Source organism: Strigops habroptila, chromosome 1 (assembly GCF_004027225.2).
Source record: "Strigops habroptila isolate Jane chromosome 1, bStrHab1.2.pri, whole genome shotgun sequence".
Classification (NCBI taxonomy): domain Eukaryota; kingdom Metazoa; phylum Chordata; class Aves; order Psittaciformes; family Psittacidae; genus Strigops; species Strigops habroptila.
The window spans coordinates 133,938,710-133,956,632 of record NC_044277.2 but is presented as its reverse complement, the minus strand read 5'-3'; the positions used below and the strand labels follow the sequence as shown (position 1 = coordinate 133,956,632).

The 17,923-nt window shown below is 36.6% G+C and overlaps 1 protein-coding gene across 2 annotated transcripts in view; it reads left to right on the top strand.

Moving 5' to 3' along the window:
• Window positions 1-17,923, top strand: part of ANKRD28 (ankyrin repeat domain 28) — a 119,338-nt gene that overhangs the window by 81,776 nt on the left and 19,639 nt on the right. For both annotated transcript variants that reach the window (XM_030510588.1, XM_030510677.1), the window contains exons 7-14: window positions 452-594; window positions 1,671-1,883; window positions 10,107-10,185; window positions 10,352-10,466; window positions 10,896-10,978; window positions 13,275-13,338; window positions 14,599-14,667; window positions 16,231-16,371. In XM_030510588.1, the coding sequence (XP_030366448.1) occupies window positions 452-594; window positions 1,671-1,883; window positions 10,107-10,185; window positions 10,352-10,466; window positions 10,896-10,978; window positions 13,275-13,338; window positions 14,599-14,667; window positions 16,231-16,371 (907 nt within the window). The remainder of the gene's footprint in view (window positions 1-451; window positions 595-1,670; window positions 1,884-10,106; window positions 10,186-10,351; window positions 10,467-10,895; window positions 10,979-13,274; window positions 13,339-14,598; window positions 14,668-16,230; window positions 16,372-17,923) is intronic.

Below are 17,923 nucleotides of genomic sequence, written 5' to 3'. Positions count from 1 at the left end.
TATGCTGGAGTTCTTAAAAACCTGAATGGGACTGTTAGCAGTTGAGGTGAAGGTGGAAGAGTGACAGCCGCATTCTCTCTCAAGTTGTTAACAGAAATTTGCAGTAAATGTTTAATAATTACAAGGTGATTTCACCTCCCTAGTTCTCAAGTCTTAAAAGAAAAAAAATCTTGTGTAAGCAGAAGACAAGATCTTATTATTTTAATATACAAGATTATTTTTGCAGTATAAATACTATGATTATTGGAGGGGGTGTATGGAAATAATATTTTATGTTGCTTTTATAGATCATGATACAATTAGAATACAAGAACAATTCTTTCTTTTCCATATTAGGTCCAAATGAATAATGTCTTGTTCATGTTATAACAATTCTATGATTTTCAAGTTTGTAAACTCGTGCTGCCTAATACAAAATGCAGCTTCATTCTTTTTATCTTTATTCTTTTAGGTCATATTGAAGTTGTGAAGTTACTTGTGGCCCACGGAGCTGAAGTGACATGCAAAGACAAGAAATCGTATACACCCTTACATGCTGCAGCGTCTAGTGGGATGATAAGTGTAGTCAAATATCTTCTAGATCTTGGAGTTGATGTAAGGAAGAAAAAAACAAAGTGATATTTTTTTTTGTTGTTTGAAATGCTCGTTAGTCTTGTAGCACACTGTTTTATTTAGGGGCAGGATATGATATAGTGAAAGTAGTATTTCCAAAGGTCTTTATTCACATGGGGGTTTTTTGTTATAAAACCTTATTCCCCCAAGTAACTTAAGAGCCTTACAGATTTTGCACAATTATTTGGACATAAATTTGTATTTAGTAGATTTTTTTGGTTGGTTTGGTATTTCTCACTCTTAGTTCATTGGATCAGAAGTCAGGAATTCCATTCGTAGCTTTGCTACACAATCGTTTTTGAACTGCAGGAAATTAACTGTGTTGCTGCAGTTACTTGTAAAATATAGACATTACTGATTTTCTTACATCACGTAAGTTTTGGGTAATACAAAAAATTGTGAGAAACTTCCATACTGCAGTAAGGAAGGTCAAATTAATATTGGAACGCAAACTAAATTACGAGGCTGTATGGTACAATATCTGCATGTAGAAAGTATGTTAACAACAAACTGAAACTATAAGAAATCTACATTGTGAATCACATTTTAGCCTTACAGGGCTGGAGGGTGCTGCCAAAATTCTATCTTGAGAAGTAGATCAGAATTATCATGTTGTGCATAACAACAACTTAAACTTCAGTACACTCCGCCCCTGCCCTTTGATCTCTGTTCTTAACGGAAGCCCACAAATGCTGTTGAAAACTGATAGAGCTCTGTGCTGTGCTCTAGTTTGTACTGTCTGTGCAAATTGCCGCTGCTGACGTTGTTTCCATGTGTGTGTTCTGTAAAGTTGCATACTACATGCAGGAAACTGGTGTGGAGACAATTGCAGGAGGTTGGCTCACTTATAAAGTAATTGTACTCTTCCCCGGTACGCATTTCTCGGTCAAACTACGACATCCAGAACTTGCCTTTAATTTCTGGTGTTGAAAAGTTCCAAAACATAATGACAAAGTTGTGTCATGATGTTTCTTTGTCATAACTAAATGCTGCAGTAATACAGGTTGTTGCCTACTAACTGATCTTTTTTTTTTTGTTTTGCTTTGTTTCTCTGATAGATGAACGAACCAAATGCCTATGGAAATACACCTCTCCATGTAGCTTGCTACAACGGGCAAGATGTTGTAGTGAACGAACTCATAGACTGCGGTGCTAATGTAAATCAAATGAATGAGAAGGGTTTTACACCTCTGCACTTTGCTGCTGCATCAACACATGGAGCGTTGTGTTTAGAGCTTTTGGTCTGTAACGGAGCAGATGTAAATATGAAGGTAGGTGAATCCAAAGCCATCCATTCACTCTTAAAGTTGCAGTTTGTCTTTATCAGAGGTAATTTTTCAAAATCCATTTATGATTTTGTTATCATAATGTTTAGAAATGTCCACTGATTGATGGAGTACTTCTGTGAAAAGTACTGTAGAAAAAATGAGCCAGTATGTTGCTTCAAGGAGCTTGATCTGAATCCAAAAACCTCGATGGGATGTAATAAATAGCCCAAAAGGGTAAAGAAGAAAGATAACAATACTGTCTGGTCAATCTTGGTTATACTAAATGTCAGAATTCCGCATAATTGTCTTCCGTAGTCTATGAGTAAGAGCAAATCATATGGAAAAATGCAAAAGAACATGTTTTTCTTATAAATAAGCCACATTGAAAAAAAAATAAGGATATTCCAGAGAAATGGGTATGAACAGGCTAATTGCTGGAGCAGCTGAAGAGCTGATAATGTAAGATCCTACAATCTAGTTAATCAGGGTTCATCTGTCAGGGCATGACGGGTGTAGATTAGGCTAAAGTCCTAAACATCTGGGTTTTTTAATTACTCCAGCAAAACTTTGTGAGCAGAGTCAGTGTATGCTTTACATCTCTACTTGGTCACAAGTCTTTGGCTGCAGAATATTCCTTAGAATCCAGTCTTAGTGTAGGAAGAATTTCTAATCCATACACATATAAAAGCAAACTAGAACCTGTATCTTTTATTATGTTCTCTAGTGTGTAGGGTAAGGTCTTGAGATGTGAGAGAGGAGATATGTGACCTCCTGTTTTGTATTAAGTTGATTTTTACTCTAGTAATAAAAACTTATTTGCGTTCAGAAATATTCAGTGGCAGTGTCTGTCTTGAGAGATTTCAGGCTCTGGGGTAAGTGAGAAACGGGTACGTGGCATGAAAAGTCCAAGTATTCCTCTTACAAAATATCTGATTGCCTCCACATGTGGCAGGAAGAGAATAATTTATCCTTTAGTTTCTGAAATAAATGAATCTGTTTACTAGTTAGGCCTGAATTTCAGCACAATCTGGATAAGAGGTGAATATTAACAATGTTTTTTGTTAAAAATCACAGGGTTTGTGACTCACTTCACATAAGGTATTCTCACTGATTACTGATTTTCAGTTAACTAATTCTAAAATACAATTTTAGACTTATCGTTAGTACAAAATCAGTAGCTCACTGAAAATTTGGGACAAATTCAAAAATGAGATATTTGCTGTGGAAAAAACATTAGATGTGTTACTGCTCACTTCTATTTAAACATTCAGCTCATTTAATGAAAACATTCTTAAATTCAGTTGTGGAAAAATTCATCACCAAGGTGCCCTGGAGAAATAGGGAGTTGTGTTGCAGGGTTTATTGTCAACTTGTCCTAAAATACACAGGTCACAGTCCGTTTATTTTTGTTGCCACCTTTCTGCTCTGCATAATGTCTAATGGATATAGAATCATAGAATCATCTAAATTGGAAAAGACATTTAAGATCGAGTCTAACCATTACCCCAGAACTGCCAAGCCCACCACTAAACAGTGTCACTAAGGGCAAACTGATCTCCCCTCGAGATCTCCCCTCATGGCTGCCTCTTATAATCTCCACTCGTAGCCACCCCTCATCTGCACCCCATAGTGGCGTACACTGTATAGTTGCCGCCCCTACCTCCCATGGCCACCCTTCATATCCCCTCAAGATCTCCCTCCATGGTCACCCTTCACCCCCTGTGGCTGCCTATGCTCTGCCCTTATGGCCGCCCCTCACCCCTCAGTGCTGCCCCTGCTCTCTCCTCGTGATCTTTCCTCATGGCTGCCTCCCTCTCCCCTCCTGCAGACTGAGGTACTGGCTGTGCTGAACTGGCCACAAAGCTGGAGGTATTTCTTCTGTGAGCTTTGAACAGCTATGCTTCAGTTGCACTTTCCAAATCTGAATGATACGAGAATTTTCAATTTCAAAAGCTATCCCCTTTCCTTTATTGGCAACGAAGAAGAAATGGGAACACTTGCTTAGCCTATTCTGTGTTGTTCATTATGTTACACTAATGTATCACAAGGTTTTTCTTCTCCTTCATAACAACCCCATACAACGCTCCAGGCTTAGGGCAGAGTGGCTGGAAAGCTGCTTGGCAGAAAAGGACCTGGGGTGCTGACTGACAGCCGCTGAACATGGGCCAGTTTGTGCCCAGGCAGCCGAGAAGCCAACAGCATCCTGGCCTGTGTCAGCAATAGCATGGCAGCAGAGCCAGGGCAGCGATCATTCCCCTGTACTGGACACTGGTGAAGCTGCACCTCAAATCCTGTGTTCAGTTCTGGGCCCCTCACTACAAGAAAGACATTGAGGTGATGGAGCAGGGCCAGAGAAGGGCAACGGAGCTGGTGAAGGGTCTGGAGCACAAATGTGATAGGGAACAGCTAAGGGACTGAGGGGGTGTTTACTCTGGAGAAGGCTCAGGGGAGATCTTACCGCTCTCTACAGCTACCTGAAAGGAGGATGGAGCCAGGAGGTGGTTGGTCTCTGCTCCCAAGGGACAAGTGATAGGACAAGAGGTAACGGCCTCAAGCTGCGCCAGGGGAGGTTTAGACTGGAGATAAGGAATAGTTTCTTCCCTAAAAGGTAGTCAGGCATTGGAACAGGCTGCCTATGGCAGTGGTGGAGTCACCATCCCTGGAAGTGTTCACAAACCGTGTAGAGGCAGCCCTCAGTGACATGGGTTAGTGGTAGCCTTGCAGTGCTGGGGAACGGTTGGACTTTTAAGATCTTCAAGGTCTTTTCCAACCTGGTTGATTCTATGATTCTATAAACCCTCTACAGACAGTCTTTTTAACTGTGCCTCTTCTCCTAGCTTTCATTATTTTCATCACCTAACATATCAGAATCACAGGCTGGTTTGGGTTGGAAGGGACCTTAAAGCTCATCCAGTTCCAACCCCCAGCCATGGGCAATGAAGCATGAAGATTTTGTAGTGAGGGGAAGTAAGGGAAAGATGGGTTGCACCAGAACCATCAACGTTCTAAGAGTTAGGTCTTTCCCTTCTCTAAGGGAAAGAATAAGGCTCTGCTGTTGCTAGTGGGTCAGAGGAATAAGTCCAACCTTTTTTATACTGTAAAAAATCAGAGAGGCTAAATTTCAAGTACTAGAAAAAGGTGCAGAAAATACTTCAAGCCATTCACACAATTACTGTCTTACGAAAACAGAAAACCAGCAATTTGGCAAACTTAAGCAGTTTAAATATTTAAAATTGTTGACTGTAACTTGTAGAATTACTGATAACAGGAAATAACTAATTTTACCTCTTTTCTTAAAGAGTTGTTCATTTCCTTTAAGGTGTCAAATGATGACTTCAGCCTCCTGTTTTCTTTAGTTATTTCTCTCATGATTTCTGTCAGCTGTTTAACTTCTGCCTCTCGTGACTGAGGGTTTAGCCTTAGAGGGCTGACTTCTGTCCTACATTCTTGAAACATCATTTCTCAGCAATATGTGTTCTGTTGTGAAAATAATCCCACAAAGTTAAATATAGTAATGATTACATATGTATGTTACTTACACAGATAAGAACAAAACCATAATATTACCAAGTAAAACATTACTGTTTTCCTATATACCTGGTTGCAAGGGTTCAAGACTGCACATATTTCTGATGTAGAAGTGGGGAGGACTTCATCTGAGAAAGATGTACAGCAAGAAATGATAGTTTTTCTGGCTATTCATGTTCAAATACACCTTAATTGTAGGTTAGGAATGAAAATAAACAACTTCCAACGTTCTGTTAGCATAATAAAACACTGATAAAGATTACTATAATCATTATGTTTGAGCTTAAAATAAGAATCTTTATGTATGGTATACACTGTAGTTACTGACTAAATTTAGTCAGAACACAAAGTAACCTTAGAAATTGTGCAAAGAATGGCTAATATCTTCAAAGTGACTGGCAAATTTCCCAAATTGTTTGAAGTTTGTAATGTGTGTATACTTTTATTTGGAGTGACAAAAGGTGTTTTAACATCAGAGATGTATTGCTGCCTTCTTTTCCATTCAGTTTGAAGTTGTGTGATCCAAAGTATAGATTTGTCAGTTTCTGTAACATTAAAAAAAAAGAGGAAGGGGAAAAAAAAAAAAAAAAAGAAGAAATCCTTAGAAGATTCAGTATGAGTAAACCCAGGCTTTGTCTTAAGCTTACTCTCAGGTGATAGAATCATTTTTTTCTGAAACATTTTAGTGGTGGGGCTGGGAAATGCAGCCTGAAGCATATCATAGAGCTGATAATTTCAGTTGAAGTCTAGTAGCTTAATAAAGATTTGGCTACTGAAGTTAACCTGCTGCAGAAGAAAAGTGTCTTTACAGTGGAAAGGGTTAGTAATTTTAGCTATAGGTTGGCTGTAATTAAAATGTGGTGTTTTAGTAAGGATCAGAACTGTTAGGTGCAAGTAGAGTCACATAAGGATTTTAAGCAATTACAGCTTGAAAACAGCATTTATTCCTTGTTTCCGCACCAATATGTGTCTCCATTGTAATTCTGTTACTAGCGTTTCTGTGGATTTATACCCGTATGGCTGAGTTTGGCCTGTGAATTTGGCTGTGTGAACAGCCTTATTTTGTATAAGGAAACTTATCACTTGCACAGTTGAAAAGCAAGAACTGAGGCAAAAGACAATTGTTTCCAAGTCAACTTCTGCTTCCCTGCAAAGGCCTGTAAGGATAAATCTTGGATTTAATCAGCAGAACAATCGCTAAAAATAGCAAAGGGAAGTTGAATTAGAATATGTTGTATAGCTAAGAATAATTGTAGAGTTAAAATGGGATGCTTTTAGAGCATTCTTACTAAGTATTTATTGAAACCAAGCCTTTTCAGTTTACAGATACTAAGGCTGAAGTTCAAAGTAGTTCTTAAAATTGTTGAAGTATTTACTTTTCATCATAAATATATTGTTTGTGTAATATGATGCAGTAGTTCCCTCCCTTGTGCAACTGGTTTTGTGGTTTTTAGAGGTAATAGGTTAGGGAATGGATGATAATCTAGGTGCAGACTAGACAGTACTATTAGAGCACTTTCTGCTGTGAACAGCCTAGTTAGGGGAGAGCAAAAGAGAAACATCTGGCATCTTATCCTTGATGGCAGATGGAGGGTGTTTGTGTATATATGTGGATGGGGGCCTCATCTCAAGAAGGGACTATGTAGCAAAAGATAATGGAACAGTAGAAATATGTTAAATGCTTTTTTTCACCTCTGTAGACAAAGGACATAATTTCATACTTGGTTTTGAAGTCTTGTCAATGTCCATGTAGTGCTGTAGAACAGTGAATCCTGTTAAGTACTGCTCATTACTGCAGCACTCTCTCCTCACTATTCAGGATTTCCATGCATGGAAGAGCACGTTGAAATGAGCTTGTAATGGGACAGGATTAATTGTTTTATGGGCCCCTTTGCTGCTCGAAAATTCAGTGACCTAAATAGAAAAAGTATTTTACTTCCTTTGGTGATACTATAACATCAGAATTGTTGCCAGGAGGAGATTTCACTTGGAGGGATCCTGTGGAATGATAGACCCACATTTCCCCTGACCCTCTGTAAAGCTCAGTAGTCTGAATACAGTTAATATCCAAGTAATCACTTGATAGAACACCTTGTCCTGTGTGTCAATTTTTTCTGTCTAATAGCAATTATTGATCTAATTAAATTTCGTATGATCTTAAGTATTTTGTGGATGTTTTCTCTAGTGATAGAGGAGACTTGGGTGATTTCTTTCCTATTACTGCACTTAATTGAGTTTTGGCGAAGACAGCGAAAGTTATCATTAGCTCATGGCTATTCTGTCATGTGCTCTGATCCTATCTGATCTTGTAAAATCAGATTTAGTAGTTAATGTAATATTTAGATAGACCATAAAGGCATAAAAAAACCCCAAGAAATTGAAGCTAGTTTTGAAGATACCTCCTTGTTTATGTGGTCCAGCCTCCTAGCATCTCAGGAAACGGTGCTTTGTTCAATAAATAGAGCCTTCCTGTTTTGTTGCTTAAAGAACTCTTTGGCTACTGGTTCTGATTCTGTACATTCGTCCATAGTGAAGTCTAAGAAGGGAATTCTGAATGCAATTCTATACCTAGCAGTTTAGTTTCAACATGGAAATTATCACCTTCATATAATTTTATACCTGTTCTATGTTTATATGTTTGATAGACAGTTGTGTTATGTTATTCCTGGGTTGCAAAGGAACTGGGCACTGTTAGACTAAAAAGAGGCACTGTGGATAATTAAACCCAATGTCTTAGAAATCTACATTAAGTGCATTTTTAAGTAAGTTTGAGTGGAGTAAATCTACAAATCTCTTATTGATTGTACTGTGATTTTCATTTACAACTGGAAAACTATTTAGCAGCTTATTTTGCTGTCTTTTGCAAGATCTTACTCAAGTTGTCTTGTGAGGGTTCTCACTTGACCACCATGCTCCTTAGTTTCTAATACTGTTATTTTTATGTCCTTGTAAGATACTTTATTAATGTGCTACTTTATTAATGGGAGATACTTTATTAATGAGATAATAACTACTTTCTTCTGTTCCATCTTACTCCTCATCAGCCTTCCTTTGAGATACAGGTTTAGCATATCTGAGCCAGTGAGATTGCAGGCTGTGTTATCTGAGCTCTTAATTTCTTCTCTGTTACTTCACTAATTTATTTCCTTACTTTCTCAGAGTTTCCCCTTTTAAAGTTCAGAACATTAGTCACCAAAGCCACTTTTAGTCACTCGCTCCAACTAAGTTTATATGATCATTTTCCTTTTAATTAATCGGTCCTTCATCTTAAAAAAGGAGAAAAGTAAGGGAAAGAGACGCCAGATCTGTGAAAAATGTTTTAAAGGAGGGAAAAAATTTGACACAGAGAATATTAATGGTTGGATAAAGAGAGCAGAACTAAACCGTGGGGAGAAAGATGAAAGGTAGACATAAGAAGAAAATTCTCTTTGTAAGAAAATCAGAGCATTGAGAGTGCTTGGGGAAGTCATTACTTACAATGTGTTTATTTGGCCTTCAGGCCTCTGCTGATAGGAGTTGGACAATTATTTTGCTTCTTGAGTGGATTTCAGCCCGATTTTCTGCATTTCTTTGCATCTGCTATGGATATGTGGATGTGTCTTTTGGATTCCTTATGGTCAAAGAAATCTGCTAGCTGGAACATCTGGAGATAACTTGGCTTTCATTATCAGGTGTTTTATTTCTTTCAATCTAGGTCTGAGAATACAACTTTTCCCATAATTGCATTGTTCTAGGTGGTGTATGCTGCTCTGTGCAGTGGCACAACTGAAAATTCCACATACAACTCTGCCTAAAAGCGTCTTCAGCAGACTTTCAGTAACACATCCATAGAAGCTTTGTCATTTGTTTCCAAAGGAAAAGTAAAGATGGGAAGACACTTTTGCACATGGCAGCAATGTGTGATATTTCAATACATATGTTCATATCATATTCTTCAAAGCCAGCATTTAAAATGTAAAGATGTGGCATGCATGTACACCCAAGAGTGCTTTTATTTTCTGTGAGGGTCATGTTTGCATTTTCCCATTACCTGTGATAAAGATAATGGGTGTAGGGCAAGTAATCCAAAAGTAATAGTAACAGGGGGGAAAAAAAGAAGGTTTTCTAAGTGCACTGTTGATTGAGCTGTTAAAAATTGAAATTACCTTCTGCCTTACTGTTGGCCTACCTGAAGGACATCTTTACTGGGTGAATGACTTAAGTGCACATTTGATATGTCTGTCAAACATGTAGTACCAATTATGGTTGGATAGTTCTACCCTAGGATTACTTGTGGATTATGATAAATTGCTTACAAATATCACTTCACAGAAAGTTCCATGAAACACATGATTTTTTTTTTTTTTTTTTGTGTTGTCTTCTAACATAATGTGTAAACCTCTATAGTAAATACACTTATTTTCTAGAAAGAAAGAATCACTGTTTTGTTTTAGACTTGGGCGGGGGAAGAATTGGGCGCAGGCCTGTTGCGAAAGTTGTGCGCTGTCATCATCCTCTTGAGAGTGATTATCACAAAGGCATAATCATGAGCGAGTGGGCAACACTGAGTTGTCACTCACAGCTGGAAGAGTGATTAAGAGCAGCTCTTTTGAAAAGCTTGCCGTGTCATGCTGACTTGTCACTGCCAGTATCCATCTTGTAGAAGTTTTGTGGCTATTACTGGCCATACGTAAACATGGGCATTTTTTTCTTTTCCAGAGTAAAGATGGGAAAACACCTTTGCACATGACAGCTATCCATGGTAGATTTTCAAGATCCCAAACCATCATTCAAAATGGTAAAAAGAGGGGAAGGGGGGCTTATTATTACTAAATAGCACTGAAAGCTATATAGACTTTTAAATCCAAAGTACTCATTCAGTTGTAAATCATCATCAGTGCTATGATTCTATTTTTCTGACAAAAGTATCTGTATGCCTACTTAGCAATTACTTTCTATTGTAGGAGCTGAAATAGACTGTGAAGATAAGAATGGAAATACTCCTTTGCACATAGCAGCTAGATATGGCCATGAGCTATTAATCAACACTCTGATTACGAGTGGTGCTGACACTGCAAAGTAGGTAACTTTACTGACATGAATGCAAACTGAGAGAATTTAGAATTGTATTTATTAGATTAACAAGACTAGTATGATTTTTTTTTTTAATATCATCTTCAACTTGAAATAGGAAATACTGTGTGTGTTAGCCTGTACTGTACTTTTAAGTAGCTACTCAGTACATTGGAATTTGTACAAAAAGAAAGAGAAGTGGATTTTCCTCTAATGTGAAGTAAAAGCTCTGAAAGTTTTAACGGGCTGTTGCACTGACTTAATGCATCCTGCTAGCTTGCAAGAAGGCGTTTAATATGTGAAGTTTTCCTAAGGCTCAGTATTCTAAATAAGTGGTTTGCTGAACAAACCATGCATGTGCACTTTGGGACACAATCATGTTTGTTTTATTTTAATTGTAATGAAACTGTGATACCTGATTATGGTGTATCTTAGGCGGGGTATACATGGGATGTTTCCTCTCCATTTGGCAGCATTAAGTGGATTTTCAGACTGCTGCAGAAAGCTCCTCTCATCAGGTAGGATACTCTTTTAAAATCGTATAGCTGCTTTGTACTATATGTTTTATTCCATAGAATAGCTTTTAATTAAGTCTCAATTTAGTAATAGATAAAAATATTTATAGTTTGTTGTGTTTGTGTGGTGTAAGTTGGCCATAGAGGTGAGATGACTGGTTCAGACCATAATTCAACTTCAAGGAGAAAGACTAATGTTCTCTTAAATGACTTCATGGAGCGTCCTCTCCATTTCCGTTCCATCATGTTTTTAGTTTAATACAGATTAGTCTATTCCTGCACTCGGTGCCTAGTAACTCCAAAGACTCTGTGGACTGCCACGTTAAGAAATCATTGCATTGGTGGTTTGTTGTTAGTTACATGTGACCTGAACTTTGCTTTGCTTTCATTGTTTGATTCCTCCCTGAAGTTGAGAGAGTTGCAAGGTTATTACTTTCCTTGTTGTCTAGAGTCTGCTGTGGTGTGAATTCTGAGCTCTTAGAACCATTGCAGTTCTGAGAAAGTAGATTTGTCTGAAGGACTGTGGAAATGTCAGGAACAGAAGAAGAAAAATAAACTAAATGGTTGTACATTAAACTGAAGGCACTTAATGTGTTTTGAAAAAAGAAAAGTGACAGACAGAGAGTTGGGGAGAAGGAAGAGTAAGAACTTCCTTCCCGAGCTTTACATTGTCTGCTAGGGAAGCCTGGGAGAAGAACTAAAGGAGTATAACTAAAACTGCCACTGGTGAGGCTTTTTATTTCACTGCCCTGTCATGGATAAGCTTGCAAGGATTTGCTTCAGGAAAGAACTGTCCTGTAGTTTACAGTATTTCTGTAATTCAAAGTGAGGAATACCCTGGCTCTTTCTCCTTTCTGCACACGGTGCTGTGCTGGCTGTGCCCTGACTGAAGATTCAGTATGGCAAAGGAATCCCTGTGGAAGACTTGCAAGTGGTTTCTGTGACTTTTACATGAGTTGAGCAAACTTGGAGGTAAATCTAGCCTGGAGCAGAAAGGACTTAAAGAGTGTATGTTCAGCCTTCAGACTGGAAAGACTGAGGTACTGCTAACAGCTGATTGATACACACCGTTGGTGTGATTGGTATCTGCAAACAATGTGCTCTTTAGGTTTTGGGAGGAAGAGTCTCATTTACGTAAATCGAGAATCTCTGATTTTTAATTTCAGTAATATTCATCTGCAGACCTTAAACAAAACAAAATAATAATAATAAAAAAAAAATCATCAATCTGCCCTGTCCCAGTACTGAATGACATTTATGTGGTTGGTGGTGTTAGACAGGCAACCTAAAGATGTGGAAAGGCATCAAAGACTGCTCTTCAGATCAGATTGGTAAACTATCATAAATTGTTTGCTGTGTATCACTGCCTTTTGAAATGGGAGAACAGAGCAGTGCATACAAAACCCATGTTTGGGGGGATATGGAGTAGGAAAAGAGTCTTGAATAACACATCCTGTGTTAGTGATTACTTATCGTTGTTAAACAATCCTTAAAAAAAAAAAACAAAAACAAAACCACCCAAACTTGCATTCCCAGGCAAAAGTACTAAAATTGGAGATCTAATGAGTAACTTTTGTTACACAAAAGCAAGACTCTTACAAGAATATAGTAGTTTTCTCAAACCAAAAACATAGCTTTTAAACTTGATTGAAATAGCAATCTTCATGTCTAAATGTATGGTTAGATATGGAATTGCACAGTTAAAGTTTGTGATCTTAAATTTGAAGTTACGTAGTTCACACATATGGAGAAGAGAAAGCTATAATGTTCTCTGAAGGGCTCCTCTGCAAGTAATTACTATTTACAGCCTTTGCTGCAGCTTAACAAAGTTCTTTCTCTGGGACTAAAGAGCTAAACTCAAGGATGAAATGTAAGTAGCTTCTGGATTTAGTAATGCTGAAACTCCCCCTTAAATAAATAAATAAATCTCAGCATAACACTGGTAAATTCTAGCATATTCTTAAATTTTCATATTACCTTCATATATTTTATATTCAATACTAATTTACACAGAAATATTAGGAGGTAAATAGGATAAGAAAGAATATAGCCTCTTGCCTCAGTGCAGCTACTTGTCTTTTTTTCTTAGCCCTTTCAGTTTTACTTGAATGCCTGTTTTTCAGAATACTGCAAATAGCAAGGATGTGTTGCAAATGAAGTAAATGTTCAGTGCATAAGAAGTGCTTTTCTGCAAGTAGCTGTTAAGTTTGCTTAGCAAGCATTTCTCTTCAGGGTAGATGAGAAGAGTTTTGTGAAAGGTGGTCTTACATAACCATTTTACAAAATACTTGATTTGTAGGTTTTGACATTGACACACCAGATGACTTTGGCAGGACTTGTCTTCATGCAGCTGCAGCTGGAGGGTATGTAATAAAAGCATTCATGCTTTCATATTTAGCATTCTTCTTTTCAATTGCTGATCGTTCCTGTTGGTTTTTTATTATTTCCTCTCCATGCTTTTCCTGCCCTCTTCCCTTGGAATTTATGTAAACAGTAAAATAATTTCAAGATGGAGTCTATCTACAAACAAAAATAAATATTCAGGTCAATAAGTAATTACTGGAGTGCAGTGTCCAAGCCTTGCCTTAGGTTTATGCTTGGGGAGGAATGGAATTTTTAGAATTTATAGCATTTGAAGATGGCATGCCCAGCTAAGATCACTGTAGGGCATGAGGTGGAGAACAGCAACTTTGGCAAATATGTTTTTATCAAATCCTTAAACAAAATATCAATCTAAATTAAAAGCCATAATTAAATTCCAGAGTTTAGGTGGATGAAGTAGTCAGAACTACTTGCTCATCACTTGAGTTGTGATCCATATTGATTATTGTTATTGTATTGTAGGTTTTCTATAGCAGCTACTCAAAATTGCCTGGAAGAATTGGGTAATAAATTTCATGATACACTTTGTGGGACACAAGAACTCCATGATATTGCTATTTTCATTTTTCTGTTTCAATGTTGTTTAAGTAATACTGTTAAGTAATCATTCCAAGTCAAAAGATACTTGATAGATACACCCTTGTTGCAATTGAATAGGTTTAAAATGCTATCTTTTCATATAAAACCACATAATTTGTGACACATTCCCTCATTCATCTCCAGTTTAGGAAAGTTATTACGATAGTGTTTAAAAAATAAGAAGTATAGTACATCTATTATGATGACTGTATTGAATTGAAAACAGATTACACTAAAAAGTGAAATATTTATGTTGCAACTTCTATTTGGCCTTAATAACTATATAGTGAAAACTTGCATCTATGCTGGAATCCTGGTAGCAAAAAGCATGTGATATGCAGGTATTATTATTTGTTTGCTTTAGAGAATTTACATTTCTGTTGAATTAGGTAAATGTTTATGTGCTTTATGCATGCCATTTGATATCAATAAAATTTCTATATATGGATTTGAAATAATTTATAATCTTTCCTGATTTGGCCCTGCAATTCTGAAATCTATTTTACATAGAAAAACATATTTCTCAAAATGTTCATACAATAGTTCAGTTCCATTAAAACCAACATATGATATGTGTACGTGTAGCAGTTCTGATATTTGCAGAGGCCACTATTAAAGAAAAAAAATTTGCAATCAGAATTAATATTGCATTAATTTAATAGGAATTTGGAGTGCCTAAATCTTCTGCTAAATACTGGTGCAGACTTCAACAAAAAGGACAGATTTGGGAGGTAAGACATTCTAGATCTGTATATTGCTAAGGACTGTTAAAAGTATTACAGAAGTAGCATATTGCTATGAGGGCAAGTCTGTATGCTCCAGTTTAAATGTTTTTTTTAAGATGCAATGTCTAAGAAACTATGCTTCAGCATGTTACCAAAAGTTACAAACATATTTTGTTTGTTGTGTTTTATTAAGTAGGTGTTTAGTCTTGTTTTTAAAGACTGAGTTCCATATTAGACTAATATTTTTGAGTCTCTTTTGCTTATAACATGGATTTAATGAGTTTAAATTGCTCTCATCCAAGGACATTAGTATGTTTTCCAAGTAATATGTCAGTCAAATCTATAAATCTGTTGATACTTCTAGGCTTTTTTGTTTAAAAAATCCATTATTTTATTACAACTGCTTCACCTTTTCCTTTCATTATATCCATTCCTTTTTGTTTCCTCATTCATGCTCTGAACTCTTTGGAATGACATTAATTTCTATTTTTAGTATAGGAATATTTAAGTTTAGATGGCGTGATCAGAACTTGTGTAAAATTGCACGTCACATCATGGAAAATATGACTTTCCAGGATGTGAATGGCAGGAATAGGACTTGAGGAGAACGTTAGGGAGTCAATGATGTATTTTGCTTTAAATTCCACTTCCATTCTTTCCTGAGAAAGGAACAACTATCTGTCACAACTTTTGTCATTGAAAGCTGCTTTTTTGTTGGTTTGGGTTTTTTATTTAACATGCATGTTTTATAGAGCAATTATTTCAGAAGAGGAAAAAAATTAAATAGTTAAAACTGGAAAGAAATAGGGAAAAGTAATTTTAAGGGAGAGGGAAAAGGTAGAACCCTTTAAAGTGCTGGACTGTCTCCTCAAAATTGAGATATTTATAGTAGCAATCTCTTTTTAAAAATAGAAAATGGAATTCTAAGTCATCTTGGTGGTTTTGAAATTTTATCCAAAAAGTGGTTTATTTAGAGAATTGTTTATGTATTTGAAGCTGGAATAAGTTTTCACTGAGAATATACATAAGTACTAATTTTTATGGGGGTTTTTTTTAAGTAGACAAGGCATATTTTTAGTTTTCTTTGCTAACATAACAGAGGTATTGCTGTAATTAAAAATAAATATGCTTGCCTCTCTCAGACAAAATTCTGATCTGTTTGTCAAAAACATCTACTTGTCAATTGTTTTATTTTGGCCTTGTTTAGTTACTGTGCAGGTCTTAGATTTGTCCATATTTTTCCAAGTGGCTTGAAATTACTTAACTCAAAAGAGTATTTCTAATGTAAACTCCATTTTCCTCTGTATGTTTACACAAGAAAATTCGTATAGACCTTCCCTTAATACAAAGTTTGTGCATATTTTGGCTGTCAAATAGATCCCCTAGAGGTTGTTCTGCATTATAGAATGGCCTCATTTTTTAATATTGGAATGATGCATTCTTCAACACAAATACTTGTTAAAAAATGTAAGGAGGATTTAAGTTTCATTTTATTTTGCTTTTTCTGTCTCTAAAATATTATTTTGCTGTTATTTACCATTGTACTTTTTATTTAAATGTGTACTAAAGAACTCCACTCCATTATGCTGCTGCCAATTGTAATTATCAGTGCCTGTTTGCCCTTGTGGGATCTGGAGCTAGTGTGAATGACCTTGATGAGAGGGGTTGTACACCTCTGCACTATGCAGCTGCATCAGACACAGATGGAAAGTAAGTGTCATGCGTTGTACTAAAGCCTTTCTCCTTAGAAACATTTGAGCTGTGAATTTTGTGTATGTTCTGCCTTCAGAAAAAAATGCCAAATGCATTTTTTTACATTTTTAAAGATTAAACTTGGCAGTGTTGCGTTGTATATGAAATTTTTTTGTTGTATATAAAATATTTTATGTAACAAGTATTTCTGTGAAAAATTAACAATAGTAAAAAGTGCTGTATGTTCTGGTTAAATCCTAATTCAGTAATTCACTGGGAACAGAGTTTTTAATCCCACCTGCTGTGTAGTGGTTGAGTAAATCTCATTTGTGGGGGTTGTTATGACAGTTGTGTGCAGTAGGGTTATTTTGCTTTAAAATTAAATTCTGATGAAGGATGGTGTGTTTTAGGTAGGGTTCTTAATGTTGCCCCAACATCTGTGCCAGAAATACACTGTAAAAGTAGACTGAGTTACAGTAGGCCTACATCAGGATCGAAATTAACATTTCAGTATAAAATGCTCTATCCAATTAGTGTTTGATTAAAATAATCATGTTTGGCATTAAACCTCTATCTCTTGTCGGCATAAATTTTTGGGATGTATTTAGACTTTTGTTAATGAAACGCATCCAGAGACTTCCATAAATCTACAAATGTCTCCTGTAAGTTGGTTGGTTTGGTTTTTTTTGTAACTAACAGTAATATTTAACATAGTTATTAACTACTTAAATGCTTACATGCAAAGCTGACACAGATAGCACAAAATTGATGAGGTTACTTAAGCTCCAGATGTTGTATATATTGAGGAGACTTGGGAAGAGTACCACTTGCATGTGCACACACTCACACACACAGGTCAGAACAAGCTGGTGTGCAGCATCGCATTTCAAATGCACCCAGCGACACCTTCACTGGAAGAGAGTGCTGCATCGTGCCACATCATCTTATTTAATAAGGTACCTTTCAAAAGATGAGGTAGCAATACGAACAAGGTGGCATGTAACTTACAGATTGAGTTTTGAAAGATGAACAAAAAATACTTACATGGTCATTTAATATTTAAAGTATAAGCCTTTTTATTTCAAAACAAAATTGTCTGCTCCTTTTTAGATATACTTTCAATTCCTGCTGGAGTTTGCTGAGATAATCTTACTTTAATTGCCCTGTTACAAGTTGAGCTAGGGTTAATTTTAGCTTCACAGTTGCTCTGAAAACCTCCAAACTATAGTGGTTCTTCAGATGACATCGTTTTCCATCTGTCTTATAAAAGGCAAAAGCAAGAATGATGGTGGCAATGCTGCAGAGCTGTGGGAGATAACTCACAGAATCATCTCTGGAAGCCACATGATACTGCCCTTCTGATTCACAGTTGGCTTTCTAGAGACAGGCTGCAAAGCAGAGTAGCCTGAGGAAAAGCTTTTTATTGATGCAGCAAGATGATTAGTAACAGCTGGAAAACCAGAACCGCTCAGCTCATATTCAGAATAGGAATAAAGCTAAAAATTATTATTGAGTTGGAATATAAAGCCTGGGGAAAAAAAGGTCAGGAAATTATCTACATAGAAATTCC